This window comes from Macaca thibetana, chromosome 9 (genome assembly GCF_024542745.1).
Source record: "Macaca thibetana thibetana isolate TM-01 chromosome 9, ASM2454274v1, whole genome shotgun sequence".
Lineage (NCBI taxonomy): Eukaryota > Metazoa > Chordata > Mammalia > Primates > Cercopithecidae > Macaca > Macaca thibetana.
Window position 1 is genome coordinate 90,576,659 of NC_065586.1, and position 14,362 is coordinate 90,591,020.

General features: G+C 39.7%; 1 protein-coding gene across 2 annotated transcripts in view; it reads left to right on the forward strand.

Moving 5' to 3' along the window:
• LOC126962034 (cytochrome P450 2C18) overlaps positions 1 to 14,362 on the forward strand; it is a 263,118-nt gene that overhangs the window by 40,888 nt on the left and 207,868 nt on the right. Inside the window, exon 10 of one of the 2 annotated variants that reach the window (XM_050802805.1) lies at positions 5,518 to 10,354. The exons of the other annotated variant lie outside the window; for it this stretch is intronic. Within the exon in view, the coding sequence (XP_050658762.1) occupies positions 5,518 to 5,603 (86 nt within the window). The 3' untranslated portion in view covers positions 5,604 to 10,354. Of the gene's footprint in view, positions 1 to 5,517; positions 10,355 to 14,362 lie in introns of those variants that run through there. 2 annotated transcript variants of the gene reach the window in all.

Consider the following 14,362-nt stretch of genomic DNA (forward strand, 5'->3'; position numbering starts at 1 on the left):
AGTTTTGGTGTCAGTTTATGGCCAGATTTTTGAGGGGGCCTGTTCCCAACATGTCCCCCTTATTTTATTTGCAAAGCGATAAAAGCAAGGGCAGCTTTGTCATGGTGAGCTACTTCTCTCAGGATTCAGGATCTGCATCTGCAGACTACAAAGACAAACAACACAGATTAAAAGCACAATCATCATTGAAACCACAGAGCTTCCAAGTGTTTTTATGCTGCTAATTTGTCTGCAGCTCCTTCAAGCACCCCAGTGCCTGGCATTAAGATCAGGTGTGCCTGGGATGCTTTACGTATTTGTTCTTTTCATTTCGCAATATCTAAAAACAAGTTTGTAGAGTGTCCTTATAGATGCTTTTTTATTCTTTCCTAAATTTTGATCTTATTAAGCCACAAATCCTTATGTTTAGCTCCTACAACAGGCCATATCATTTGAGGTTGAGGTGCCACTATACTGCCATGGTTCCAGATAATAGGAACTTTTGCCATATTTCTTATCATTTCTACCATCTGACCATTTTGTTCAGACCATCTGAACATAGTGTGGCCTTGGCACATATACTGAGAGGTGCAATTCAAGTTAAACATCTCCTTAGGGGACCAATTAATAATGATTCCATGGGAATCATTGTGCAGCACCTCTGCCTGTTCTGCAATGCAATCTTCCTAAACAAGTATGTTCATTATTTCTGACCAGGTTCTATTTTGTTTACAAATAGGTTTTTGATGGCAGTATGCTAGTATGCCTCAATTACAGGAGCAGATTTATCATGGTAAATACTGAGATCAGAAAGCATGTGTAACTGTGTCATAGAGTGATTACATCTAGGCATTATTGCCAGCCAAGATTGATAAATATGCCCAATAATATTTATCAATCTTGTGTCAGCCCTTATTGAAGGAATACTCATGGCAGTGGTGATAACTGCAATCATAGCTACCATTAAATTATTCATTGTGACTGGTTGTCCCACTTTCCTCAGGTTTTCTTCCACCATCTGTGACAGCTTCTTGATCTGTCCCCAGGTGGGTGGCTGTGTTTGATGGGTGTTGCTCATGACAGTTGTGGTCCTCCTCAGTGTCAGTCTTGGCATGGCTGCAACAGGGGGGTCCTTGGTATCCTCCTGGAGTCTCTTCCTCAGCATCTGGCTCATGATAAGGTTTCAGGTATCTTGATGGTGTCCAAATTGGCTTTTGATTTTGGCCTGGAGAAATACAAGAATAACTTCTACCCTAAGTTATTATTTTACCTATTTCCCAAATTTTTGTTATCAGATCTCACCACCAAATCAGTTGTTCTGCTTCTGTCTTTGCAGATGATTTCTGTAGATGCTGTTCAGCTGCTGATAGCATCTGGCCTTTGGGCAGGCTCAAAAAATTTAAAGTTAATAATGCTAGATTCAGTTGCATCTATTGGGTTCCATATTCTCTATTTTCCCCTTTCTGCTTTTGCAACTGTTTTAGGGAAAGATTAATTCTTTCCACTATTGCTTGTCCTTGAGAATTGTATGGGATTCCAGTAATGTGTTTAATAGCATTAACATGGGTTAAATTGTGAAAGTGACTAGCATTAGATATTGCATTAGCAACTAGGCAATCAGCCATTTGATTCCTTTCAGTCAAAGGTCCTGGAAGAGCTGTATGAGCCCTAATGTGAGTGATGTAAAAAGGGTGCATTCTACTTCTAAGTGCTGTTTGCAGTTGGATGAATAAAGTTATCAGTTGTTCATCTGTATGAAATCGTAACTGAGCATTTTCAATTAACTATGTGGAATGAACCACATATGAAGAATCAGAAAACACATTAATAGGCATATCAAAAACAGTCAATACCTCGATTACAGCTACAAGTTCTGCTTTTTGAGCTGAAGTATAGGGTGCCTGGAAAACTTTACTTTTGAGCCAGAATAAGAAGCTTTACCATTACTAGATCCATCTGTAAAACAATGAAAACACTTAGCAGGCTACAGGTTGTTTACTGCAGGAATTGTAAATGCAAACCGCTCACAGTCTTGCTCAGCTAAAGGGATAGTAAAGAAACAGTCTTTTAAATCTGTGACTATTAAAGACCAACTTTTCGGAATTATAGCAGAAGCAGGCAGTCCTGGCTGTAATGCTCCCACAGGTTGTATAACTGAATTGATGGCTCTTAAGTCAGTTAACATTCTCCATTTACCTGACTTTTTCTTAATTATGAAAACTGGAGATTTCCAAGGGGAAAATATTGGAGCTATGCGTGTGTTTTCTAATTGTTTGGCAACTAACTTCTCTAAAGCCTCCAGTTTCTCTTTACTTAGTGGCCATTGTTCTATCCAAATTGGCTTATCTGTTAACCATTTTAAAGGTATAGGTTCTGGATTCTTAACAATGGCCACCATCAAAAATGATATCCTAAACCTTGGCAGGAACTTTTTCTTTCTGCTTGAAGTGGTTTTTCCAAACCTTGCAAATTTTTTTCTAGTTCCATCCCAGGGACATGCCCCATTTCATGCATTGTATGTTGACTTTGAAGGCTCTATAATTGTTCTGGAATTAGAACTTGTGCTCTCCATTGTTGTAATAAATCTTTCCCCCATAAATTTATAGGTACAGAAGTTATCATTGGTTGAATAGTCCCAGGTTGTCCACTGGGCCCTTCACAATGCAAAATATGCGACTTTGATATACTTTAGGGGCTTTACCAACTGCAACTATGTTAAATTGAGCAAGTTGAATTGGCCACACAGACAGCCAGTGCTGTAGAGAGATGATTGAAATGTCTGCTCCTGTGTCTACCAAACCTTTAAATTTCTTTCCCTGAATACTTATTTCACAAGTAGGACATTTATCAGTAATTTGATTTACCCAATAAGCTGCTTTGCCTTGTTTATTTGTGCTTCCAAATCCTCCTGTTCATTTAATTTCACTTTTTCCCATTCCCACATATGGCACAATCAGGAGCTGTGCTATGCACTTTCCTGGCTCTGCTTTCCAGGGAACAGAAGTACATATTACAATTTGAATTTCCCCATTGTAATCTGAATCAATGACTCCTGTGTGCATTTGTACCCTTTTAAAATTTAAACTAGACCTGCCTAGAAGTAATCCTATCATCCCTGCTGGCAACGGTCCACAGACTCATGTTGGGACCTATGTGGGGGTTCCCCAGGCAGAAGGCTCACAGCTTTTGTGCAGCATGAATCCACTGTGGCACTACCAGCTGTGGCAGGGGACAGACATTGTCCAGGGGTGAGGGAATGGCTTGAGCTGGAAATGCCCCAGTTTAGAATGGGGCCTGGGATGGGCCCCCTCATTGCATTTCCTGCAAACTTAGAGTGACACTGATTAGCCCAATGTTTTCCTTTTTCACGTTTTGGACATATTTCAGGCTCAGCAGTTTTCTTTTTTCCCCTATCTGGTGGCCTGACTGGCTGATTTTTTTCTACATTCTTTTTTAGTATGACCATGCTTCCTACAGTTAAAACAAGCTGTGGGAAATGGAGTATTTCCCTTATCCACTCTCAGTCCTGCCATTGCCTGTGCCAACAAAGTAGCTTTATGCAGCTTACCTCTGATACCATCACAGGCCTTGATATAGTCAACTAAATGTGCTTTCCCTCTGATAGGTCACAGAGCAGCCTGGCAATTGGGTTTAGCATTGTTGAAAGCTAATAACTGCAGCACTATATCCTGAGCAGCCGAATCTGCAATCACCTTTTTAAGAGACTCCTGTAACCAAGTTATAAAATCCACGTATGGTTCTTTTGGTCCCTGTTTTATAGCACTAAAGGAAGGGTATTGTTCCCCACCTGAACTGATTTTTTCCTAAGATCTAATGCACACTCCTCTAAGTGTTCTATTGTATCATCCTGCATGACCACTTGTGCATCTAAACCAGCCCACCTGCCAACCCCCAAAAGTTGGTCTGCAGTTATATTAATTTGAGGTTGGGCCTGGGCATTGCAAGCAGCCTGAATGGAAGCTTCATCTGTCCACCAAGTTTTAAATTGTAAGAACTGAGCAGGAGTTAGATAAGCTCGAGTAAGAGTGTTCCAGTCAGTAGGAATCATCTGACTAGAAACAGCAACATTCTTTAACAGTCCTATTACAAAAGGAGAACCTGGTCCATACTGATTTATAGCTTGTTGAAATTCTCTGAGTAATTTAAAGGAAAAGGCTCAAGTGTAGCTATAATATTTCCCTGTTGATCTGGGGGGTGTATTCTAACAGGGAACTACCAAGCCTTTAAATCACCCTCTAGTCTAGCTTGCTGAATTCCTGCCTGAAAAGAACTAAGAGTGGTTGCTCGAGGAACTGCTTGAACAGTCATTGGGGCAACTACTTTTTGCCCAGTGTCCTCCAGAAAAGAAAGATCTGGAGGGTCTTTTTCTTCAAAATAATAATGAGAGGGTGCAGAAAGGTAGGGATGAACCTCTCCCTCATTTGCCACTTTAGCTGGCAAATAAACCTGCTCTTTAACCTCTTCTATTACTTCGTTATACTCTCCTTCCTCCTCCTCATCAGTGTGAAAAGGTTCTGAGGTGGAATGAACCACAGCCCACACTTGTTCCATTGTTACCCTGATGCTTCAAGCTCCCCTTCTTACTCACCATGGGGATTGCTTTAAGAGTACTCAGGTGTCCTCCAGCTAGTTCCACATTCTCCAGCTGTTGCTCTGGTGACACTTTGACCTGGATTCAAGCCCCCATGATGGACATCACTTGCCAAGACCAGCTCGGTCAGGGAGACCCTAACCCAGTGGTGCTAGAGGAATTAAAGACACACACACAGAAATGTAGAGGTGTGAAGTGGGAATTCAGGGGTCTCACATCCTTCAGAGCTGAGAGCCCTGAACTGAGATTTACCCATGTATGTATTAACAGCATGCCAGTCATTAGCATTGTTTCTATAGATATTAAATTAACTAAAAATATCCCTTATGGGAAATGAAAGGATGGGCCAAAATAAAGGGATGGGTCTGGGTAGTTATCTGCAGTAGGAACATGCCCTTAAGGCGCAGATTGTTCATGCTATTGTTTGTGGTTTAAGTATGCCTTTACGCAGTTTTCCGCCCCGGGCAGGCCAGGTGCTCCTTGCCATCATTCCGGTAAACCCACAAACTTCCAGTGTGGGCGTTATGGCCATCATGAACATGTCACACTGCTGCAGAGATTTTGTTTATGACCAGTTTTGGGGTCAGTTTATGGCCAGATTTTGGGGGGCCTTTTCCCAATAGTAATGTCCCCTTTATCACTTCTTGTTGCATTTATGTGGATGTTCCCTTTTTATTAGTGTAGCTAGCAGTCTATTGATCTTATTTATTCTTTCAGAAAACAAACTGGATTCATTGGTCTTTTATATGGCTTTTCATGTCTTGACTTCCTTCAGTTCAGCTCTGATTTTGGTTATTTCTTGTCTTCTGTTAGCTTTGGGGTTGTTTTGCTTATTGTTTTATTGGTTTCTGTAGGTGTGATGTTAGGTTGTTAATTTGAGATCTTTCTAATTTTGTTTTGATTTCCAACTCTTATTTTAAATTCAGGGGTACTTGTGCAGGATATGCAGCCTTGTCACATACTTAAACGTCTGCCATGGTGGAGTGGCTGCACAGATCATCCCATTACCTAGGTTTAAGCCCAACATCCATTAGCCGTTCTTCCTGATGCTTTCCCTCCTCTAACTCCTAACCCTCTGACAGGTCCCAGTGTGTGTCTTTCCCTTAACGTGTCCAGGTATTCTCATCATTCACCTCCCGCTTATAAGTGAGAACACAAGGTATTTGATTTTATGTTCCTGTGTTAGTTTGCTGAAGATAATGGCTTCCAGCTCCATCCCTGTCCCTGCAAAGGAAATAATCTTATGTCTTTTTATGGCTGCATAGTATTCCATGGTGTATATGTACCATATTTTCTTTATCCAGGCTATCATTGATGAAAATTTAGGTTGATTCCATGTATTTGCTACTGTGAATAGTGCTGCAATAAACATACACGTACATGTATCTTTTATTTATTTATTTATTTTTGAGGCAGATTCTCACTCTGTTGCCCAGCTGGAGTGCAGTGGCATGGTCTCAACTCACTGCAGCCTCCACCTCCCAGGTTCAAGTGATTCTTCTGCCCCAATCTCCCGAATAGCTGGGATTACAAGCCTGTATGACCATGCCTGGCTAATTTTTCCATTTTTTTCCCATAGAGACAGGGTTTCACCATGTTGGCCAGGCTGGTCTCAAATTTCTGACCTTGTGTGATCCACCCACCTCCCAAAGTATTGGGATTACAGGCATGAGCCACCACACCTGGCTGGATGTATCTCTATAATATAATAATTTATATATTTTTGGGTATATGCTCAGTAATGAGATTGCTGGGTCAAATGGCATTTCTGCCTCTAGGTCTTTGAGGAATCACCACACTATTTTCCACAATGGTTGAACTACTTTACACTCCCACCAATGGTGTAAAAGTGTTCCTTTTCCTCCACAATATTGTTAGCATCTGTTGTTTTTTGACTTTTTAATTATAACCCTGCTGACTAGGAGATCCTTTTAACTTTTTGATGTGGACATTTAGCACTAAATGTTTCCCTCTTAACACTGCTTTAACTGTGTCCCAGAGATTCTGGTATGTTTTATCTTTGTTCTCATTAGTTTCAAAGAGCTTCTTGATTACTGCCTTAATTTCATTGTTTACCCAAAATTCATTGAGGAGCATGTTGTTTAATTTCCACGTAGTTGTATGGTTTTGCGTGATATTCTTAGTATTGATTTACATTTTTATTGCACTGTGGTTCAGGAGTGTGGTTGGTATGATTTTGATTTTTTTGAATTTGCTGAGGATTGTTTCATCATTAGTTGTGTGGTCTATTTTACTGTATGTGCCATGTGGCAATAAGAATATATATTCTGTTGTTTTAGGGTGGAGCATTCTGTAGATGTCTACTAGGCCCACTTGGTCATGTGTTGAGTTCTGTTTCTAGTTTCTACTTTGATGATATGTCTAATATTGTCTGTGGGGTGCTGAAGTTTCCCACTATTATTGGTAGTTATCTGAGTCTCTTTGCGGGTCTCTAAGAACTTACTTTATGAACTACGTGCTTCCGTATTTGGTACATAAATATTTCAGATAGTCAGATCTTCTTGTTGAATTGAACCCTTTACTATTATGTAATGCCTTTTTTGTCTTTTTTTGATCTTTGTTGGGTTGAAGGCTGTTTTTTCTGTAATTGGAATAGCATCTTCTGCTTTTTTTATGTGTTTTCCATTTGCTTGGTAGATTTTTCTCTGCAAATTTACTTTTTGCCTATGGGTGTCATTGCTTGTGAGGTGGAGGTCTTGAAGACAGCATAGTGTTGAGTCTTACTTTTTTATCCAACTTGCCACTCTGTGCCTTTCAATTGTGGCATTTAGCCCATTTACAGTCAAGGTTAATATTGACATGTACAGGTTTGATCCTGTCATCATATTGTTAGCTGCTTGTTATACAGCCTTTTTTGTGTGTGTGTGTGTGATTGCTTTATAGTGTCATGGATCTGTGTTTTTGTGGCACTTTTCTTTCCATATTTAGCACTCCTTTCAGGACCTCTTGTAAGATAGGTCTTGTTGTAACAAATTCTCCTAGCATTTGATTGTCTGAAAAGGATCTTATTTTTCCTTCACTTATGAAGCTTAGTTTGACTGGATATGAAATTCTTGGTTGGGATTTCTTTTGTTTGAGAATGTTGAATATGAGCCCCCAATCTGGCTTGTAAGGTTTCTGCTAAAAAGTCTACCATTAGCCTGAGGGGGTTCCCTTTCTAGGTGACCTGCCTTTAATATTTTTTCTTGCATTTCAACCTTGGAGAATCTGTGTGTCTAGGGGATTGTCATCTTGTATAGTATCTCACAGAGGTTCTCTGCATTTTCTGAATTTGAATGTCAGCCTCCGTAGGTGAGACTGGGGAATTTTCAAGGACAGTATCCTGAGATATGTTTTCCAAGTTGCTTCCTTTGTCTTCCTCTCTTTCAGAGACACCAATGAGACTTAGATTTCATGTCTGTTATGGTTGGGCTATGTCACCACCCCAAATCTCATCTTGAATTGTGAGCCCCATAATCCCCATGTATTGTCGGAGAGGCCTGGTGGGAGGTAATTGAATCATGGGGGTTGGTTTTCACAATGCTGTTCTTATGATAGTGCATAAATCTCATGAGATCTGATGATTTTATAAAGGACAGTTTCCCTCAATGTTCTCTTGCCTGTTGTCATATAAGATGTGCCTTTGCTCCTCCTTCACCTTCTGCCAAGATTGTGTGGCCTCCTCAGCCATGAGGAACTGTGAGTCCCTTAAACCTCTTTTTCTTTATAAATTACCCAGTCTTGGTATTTCTTCATAGCAGTATGAAAGTTGACTAATGCAGTAAATTGGTCCTGGAAGTGAAGCACTGCTATTGAGATACCCAAAAATGTAGAAGTGACTTTGAAACTGGATAACAGGCAGAGGTTGGAACAGTTTGGAGGGCTCAGAAGAAGATAGGAAAATGTGGGAATATTTGAAACTTCCTAGAGACTCGTTGAATGGCTTTGATCAAAATGCTGATAGAGATGTGGACAATAAGGTCCAGGCTGAGGTGGTCTCAGACACAGATGAGGAACTTTTAGGGAACTGGAATAAAGACCACTCTTGCTATGCAAAGAGACTGGTGGCATTTTGCCCCTTCCCTAGAGGTCTGTGGAACTTTGAACTTGAGAGACATGATTTAGTGTATCTGGCAGAAGAAATTCATAAGTGGCAGTGTTCAAGAGGAAGCAAAACATAAACGTTTGGAAAATTTGCAGCCTGATGATGCAATAGAAAAGTAAATCCCATTTTCCAGGGAGACATTCAAGCCTGCTATAGAGATTTGCATAAGTAACAAGAGCCAAATGTTAACCGCTAAGACAATGGGGGGAAATGTCAAAGACCTTTGTGGCAGCCCCTCCCATAACAGGCCCAGAGGCCTAAGAGAAAAAAAATTGTTTCCTGGGCTGGGCCTAGGGTCTCCCTGTTTTCAGTTTAGGAACTTGATGCCCTGTATTCCAGCTGCTCCAGCCATGGCTAAAAGGGGCCAAGATGCAGCTCGGGCTGTGGCTTCAGATGGTGCAAGCCCCAAGCCTTGGCAGCTTCCATGGTGTTGAGACTGTGGGTGCACAGAAGTCAAGAATTAAGGTTTGGAGGCTAGGTGTGGTGGCTCATTCCTGTAATCCCGGTGCTTTGGAAGGCCAAGGCAGGCAGATCACCTGAAATTGGGAGTTTGAGACCAGTCTGGCCTACATGGAAAAACCCTATCTCTACTAAAAACACAAAAAAATTAACCAGGTGTGGTGGTGGACACCTGTAATCCCAGCTACTCGGGAAGCTGAGGCAGGAGGTGGAGTTTGCAGTGAGCCAAGATTGTGTCACTACACTCCAGCCTGGGTGACAGAACAAGACTCCATCTAAAAAAAAAAAATAGAGATTTGGGAACCTCTGCCTAGATTTCAGAGGATGTATGGAAAGGCCTGGATGTCTAGGCAAAGTTTGCTGCAGGGGTGGAGCCCTAATGGAGAACCTTTGCCAGGGGAGTACAGAGGGAAATGTGGGGTGGGAACCCCCACACAAAGTCCCCACTGGGGCATTGCCTAGTGAAGCTGTGAGAAGAGGGCCACCATCTTCCAGACCTCAGAATGGTAGATCCACCAACAGTTTGGCTTGTACTGTGTGCCAGGAAAAGTTGCAGATACTCAACACCAGCCTTTGAAAGCAGTCAGGAGTGGGGCTGTACCCTGCAAAGCCACAGGGATGGAGTGCCCAAGACCATGGACACCTATCCCTTGCATCAGTGTGACCTGGATGTGAGTCACAGAGTCAAAGAAGATCTTTTTTGAGCTTTAAAATTTGACCATCCTGCTGGATTTCAGACTTGCGTGGAGCCAGTATCTCCTTTGTTTTGACCAAATTCTCCCATTTGCAATGGGTGTATTTATCCAATGCCTATACCCCCATTGTATCAAGGAAGTAACTAACTTGCTTTTGATTTTACAGACTCATAGGCAGAAGGGACTTGCCTTGCCTCAGATGAGATTTTGAACTGTGGACTTTTGGGTTAATGTTGGAATGAGTTAAGGCTCTGGGGGACTATTGGGAAGGCATAATTGGTTTTGAAATGAAAGGACATGAGATTTGGGATGGGGCAGGGGTGGAATAATATGGTTTGGCTCTGTCCTCACACAAATCTCATCTTGAATTGTAGGTTTCATAGTACCCACATGTTGTGGGAAGGACCCAGGTGGGAGGTAATTGAATTGCGGGGCAGGTTTTTCCTGTGCTGTTCTTGTGATAGTGAATAAGTCTCATGAGATCTGATGGTTTTATAAAGATCTCTTACCTGCCACCATGTAAGACATGCCTTTGCTCACCTTCTGTCATGATTGGGAGGCCTCTCTAGGCATATGGAACTGTGAGTCCATTAAACCTTTTCTTCTTTACAAATTATCCAGTCTCAGGTATTTCTTCATAGCAGTATGAAAATGGACTAATATAGTGTCTTTACATAATCTCATTTTTTTTGGAGGTTTTGTTCATTCTTCTTTTATCTTTCTTCTTTATTTTTGTCTGAATGAGTTATTTTGGAGAACTGGTCTTCAAGCTCTGAGATTCATTCCTCAGCTTCGCCTATTCTGCTGTTAATACTTATTATTGCATTATAATATTCTTGCAGTGGTTTTTCAGCTCCATCATTCTAGCTAGTTTGTTTCCTAAAATGATCATTTCATCTTTCATCTTACAACTCATCTGTTAATTCCCTATGGTCATTTGATTTTTCAATTGGTTACCTTTAAACCTAGGTTCATGGCTTAAAACTATTTTGCAAACTGAGGTTATCATGCTACTATTAATTTGCTTGAGCCTTCCAAGAGGAGAGTTTTTATGCAATCACTGTAAAATGGGGAGCCCTAGAAGCCAGGTTTTTACACACTGTAGCTTGTTTTTTCTTGTGGTTTTACCTGTAACTTGTTAAATTTCTGCAGAAGTGCAATTCTTAACAGAAGAATGCTGGTCCAGCACTTTGAGATTATAGCCATTACCTAGAGAACAGACAAAATTAACTTAACAGCCTGGGGACCACTTTTCTGAATCTTCTTTGTTGTTCAGATGTGGCTAAAAGGGTTTTGGCACTGACTCCTAGTCACTGATCATTTCCTTCCAATGTGGAAGGGACCACATTGGAAGGGACTGGAAGGGACCCGTCCAAATCAAACAGGGAATACTTCTTCTCAGCACCAACAGACCTCAGTATTTATCTAAATGAGGTGAAAACTTATTTCTACACAAAAACCTGCACATGAATGATTTTAACAACTTTTTATTTGTCATTGCCAATACTGGAAGCAACCAACATGTCTTTCAATAGGTGAATTAAAAAGTAGTAAATCCATACAATGGAATATTGCTTATTGTTAAAAAAATGAGCTGTCAAGCCATGAAAAGACATGCGGGAAACATATGTATACCAGTAACTGAAATAAGCTAACCTAAAAAGGCTATATACTGTATGATTCCATCTACATGACATTCTGGAAAAGGCAAAACTCTGGTGACACTAAAATATTATATTTTTAACCAAGAGCTTGGGGAAAGAGAGAAATGAATAGGCAGAGCACAGAGGACTTTTATGGGATTGAAACTATTCTGTATTATACTAACATGCTGGATACATGTCACACATTAGCCAAAACCCATTGAATGTACAACACAAAGAGTGAACCCTATATAAGCTGGACTTTGTTGATGGTGATGTGTCAATACTGGTCTATTGATTGTAGCTATGAAACCTCACTGGTGAGAGTAACTAATTGTTGGGGAGGTTATCTGTGGGTGAGAAGAGAGAGTATGTGGGAACTATGTATTTTCCAGTTAGTTTTGCTGGGAACCCAAAACAATCCTAAAAAATAAATTCTAATTAAAAAATCCCCACTGTAATCCACAATTCTAGCCATGCTGAGGTTTGCATTATTCTGTGACTGTGGAGGGCTTAATGCTCATACTCTCCTGATCATTTAATTGAGATGTGTGTTTTACAGGATGGGATGTGCAGTATCATTAAACTGGGAGTTGAAAAACTGATTCTCACACACTTTTGCATTGGTGGCACTTTATCTCATTGAGTCACCAAATGCTCATTCCTTAAAAATGAATCAAAATTAAAGGTCCCCTCTATCTTTAACTTATCTATGATTTTTTCATTCTATAAAAGGCCCAGGCAGGAGACTCAGTTCATCAAAAGGGAGGAGGGCAAATCAGGGACACTCACTTCTTAAGGAATAAAGTAATTGCTGTAAAGAGAGCAGTTGAGGTTATTTTATCCAAAATAAAGTGGTGTAGTTGTAGTTCTTCTAGAATTTGTAGGTATGGGAGTTAGGCAGTAACTCTTCACTCTGGGTACGGAATTAACTAAGATCTAGACTCACTCAAGTTACTAAAGTTGTATAAAACTATACTCTCTCATCCCCATTTTAATTGATTGGCACTGTAATTATTAACTAAATTAATATTTACTTTGCAAATCACTCACTAGGCTGACTCATGAAATATCAAAACACAGCACACAATCAGTCAATGTTAGCAAACCCAGTTGAACTGAATGTTTTATTTGGGAGAAAGGGTGCAAGACTCAGAGGTTATGGGTTCCATAGCACCTGCAGACACCATGTCCTTGGTTAAGGTATTGAATTTCTGAGGCCCAACTTCCTCACCCCTAAAATAAGAGTACTTTTACCTTAGGCAAAAGTAATTGAGAGAATAAAGAGGAGTATGATGGGTGTGAAAATTCTATGTTAATTGTCAGAATCCCTGTAAACATGACTGATTAAACATTGTGTAACTGCATATTAATTTTTTTAATTTTAATTTTTATGGATACATTGTAGGTACTTATATTATGGGGTACATTTGATGTTTTGATACACGTATGCAATGTGTAATAATCACATCAGGGCAATTGGGGTCAAGCCAAGCATTTATCATTTTTTTGTTGCAGGTACATTCCAATTCTACTCTTTTAGTTATTTTCAAATATACAATAAATTATCGTTGATTGTAGTCACCCTACTGTGCTATCAAATACTAGATCTTATTCATTATATATAACTATATTTTTACACTCATTAACCATACCCCCTTTATCCCCCAATTTCTGCTACCCTTCTCAGCCTCTGGTCATCATCATTCTACTCTCTATCTCCATGAATTCAATCATTTTATTTTTTAGCCCCCACATATGAGTGAACATGTATTTGTCTTTCTGTGCCTGGCTTATTTTATTTAACATAATATCTTCCAATTATATCTATGTTGTTGCAAATGACAGGATGTCATTCTTTTTTATGGCTGAATAATATTCTGTTGTGTAAATGTACCATATTCTTTTTATTCATTTATCTGTTGAACACACTCCAAATCTTGGACATTATGAATAGTGTTGCAATAAACATGGGAATGCAGGTATCACTTTACTATACTGATTTTCTTTCTTTTGAGTATATATCTAGCAGTGGGATTGCTGGATAATACAGTAGTTCTATTTTTAGTTTTTGAGGAACCTCCACACTAGGTTGCTGAAATGTTTTCCATAGAGATTGTACTAATTTACATGCCCACCAAAAATATACAAGTGTTCTCCTTTATCCACATCCTTGCCAGCATCAATTGTTGCCTATCTTTTGGACAACAGCCATTTTAAGTGGGTTGAGATGATGTCTCATTGTAGTTTTGATTTGCATTTCTGTGATGATTAATGATGTTGAGTATTTTTCATATTATCTGTTTGCCATTTGTGTGTCTTCTTTTGAGAAATTTCTATTCAAATCTTTGGCCCATTTAAAAAATAGAATTGTTAGGTTTTTTTTCATATTGAGTTGTCTGAGCTCCTTAAATATTCTTGTTATTAATCCTTTGTTAGATGGATAGTGTGTAAATATTTTCTCTAATTCTGTGTGTTGTCGCTTCACTTTGTTGAATGTTTGCTTCGCAGAATCTTTTTAAACTTGATAAGATCCCATTTGTCCATTTTTGCTTTGGTTGTCTGTGCTTTTGAGATATTACTCAAGAAATCTTTGCCAAGACCAATGTCCTGGAGAGTTTCCTGGATACTTTCTTTTAGTAATTTCATAGTTTGAGGTCTTAGATTTAAGTCTTCAATTTATTTTATTTGATTTTTGTATACGGTGAGAGAGAGGGGTCTAGTTTCATTTTTTTCTGCATACAGATGTCCAGTTTCCCCAGTACCATTTATTGAAGAAAATATCCTTCCTCCAGCTTATGTTCTTGGCACTTTTGTGAAAAATGAGTTCATGGTAGGTGTGTGGATTTATTTCTGGGTTCTCCATTCT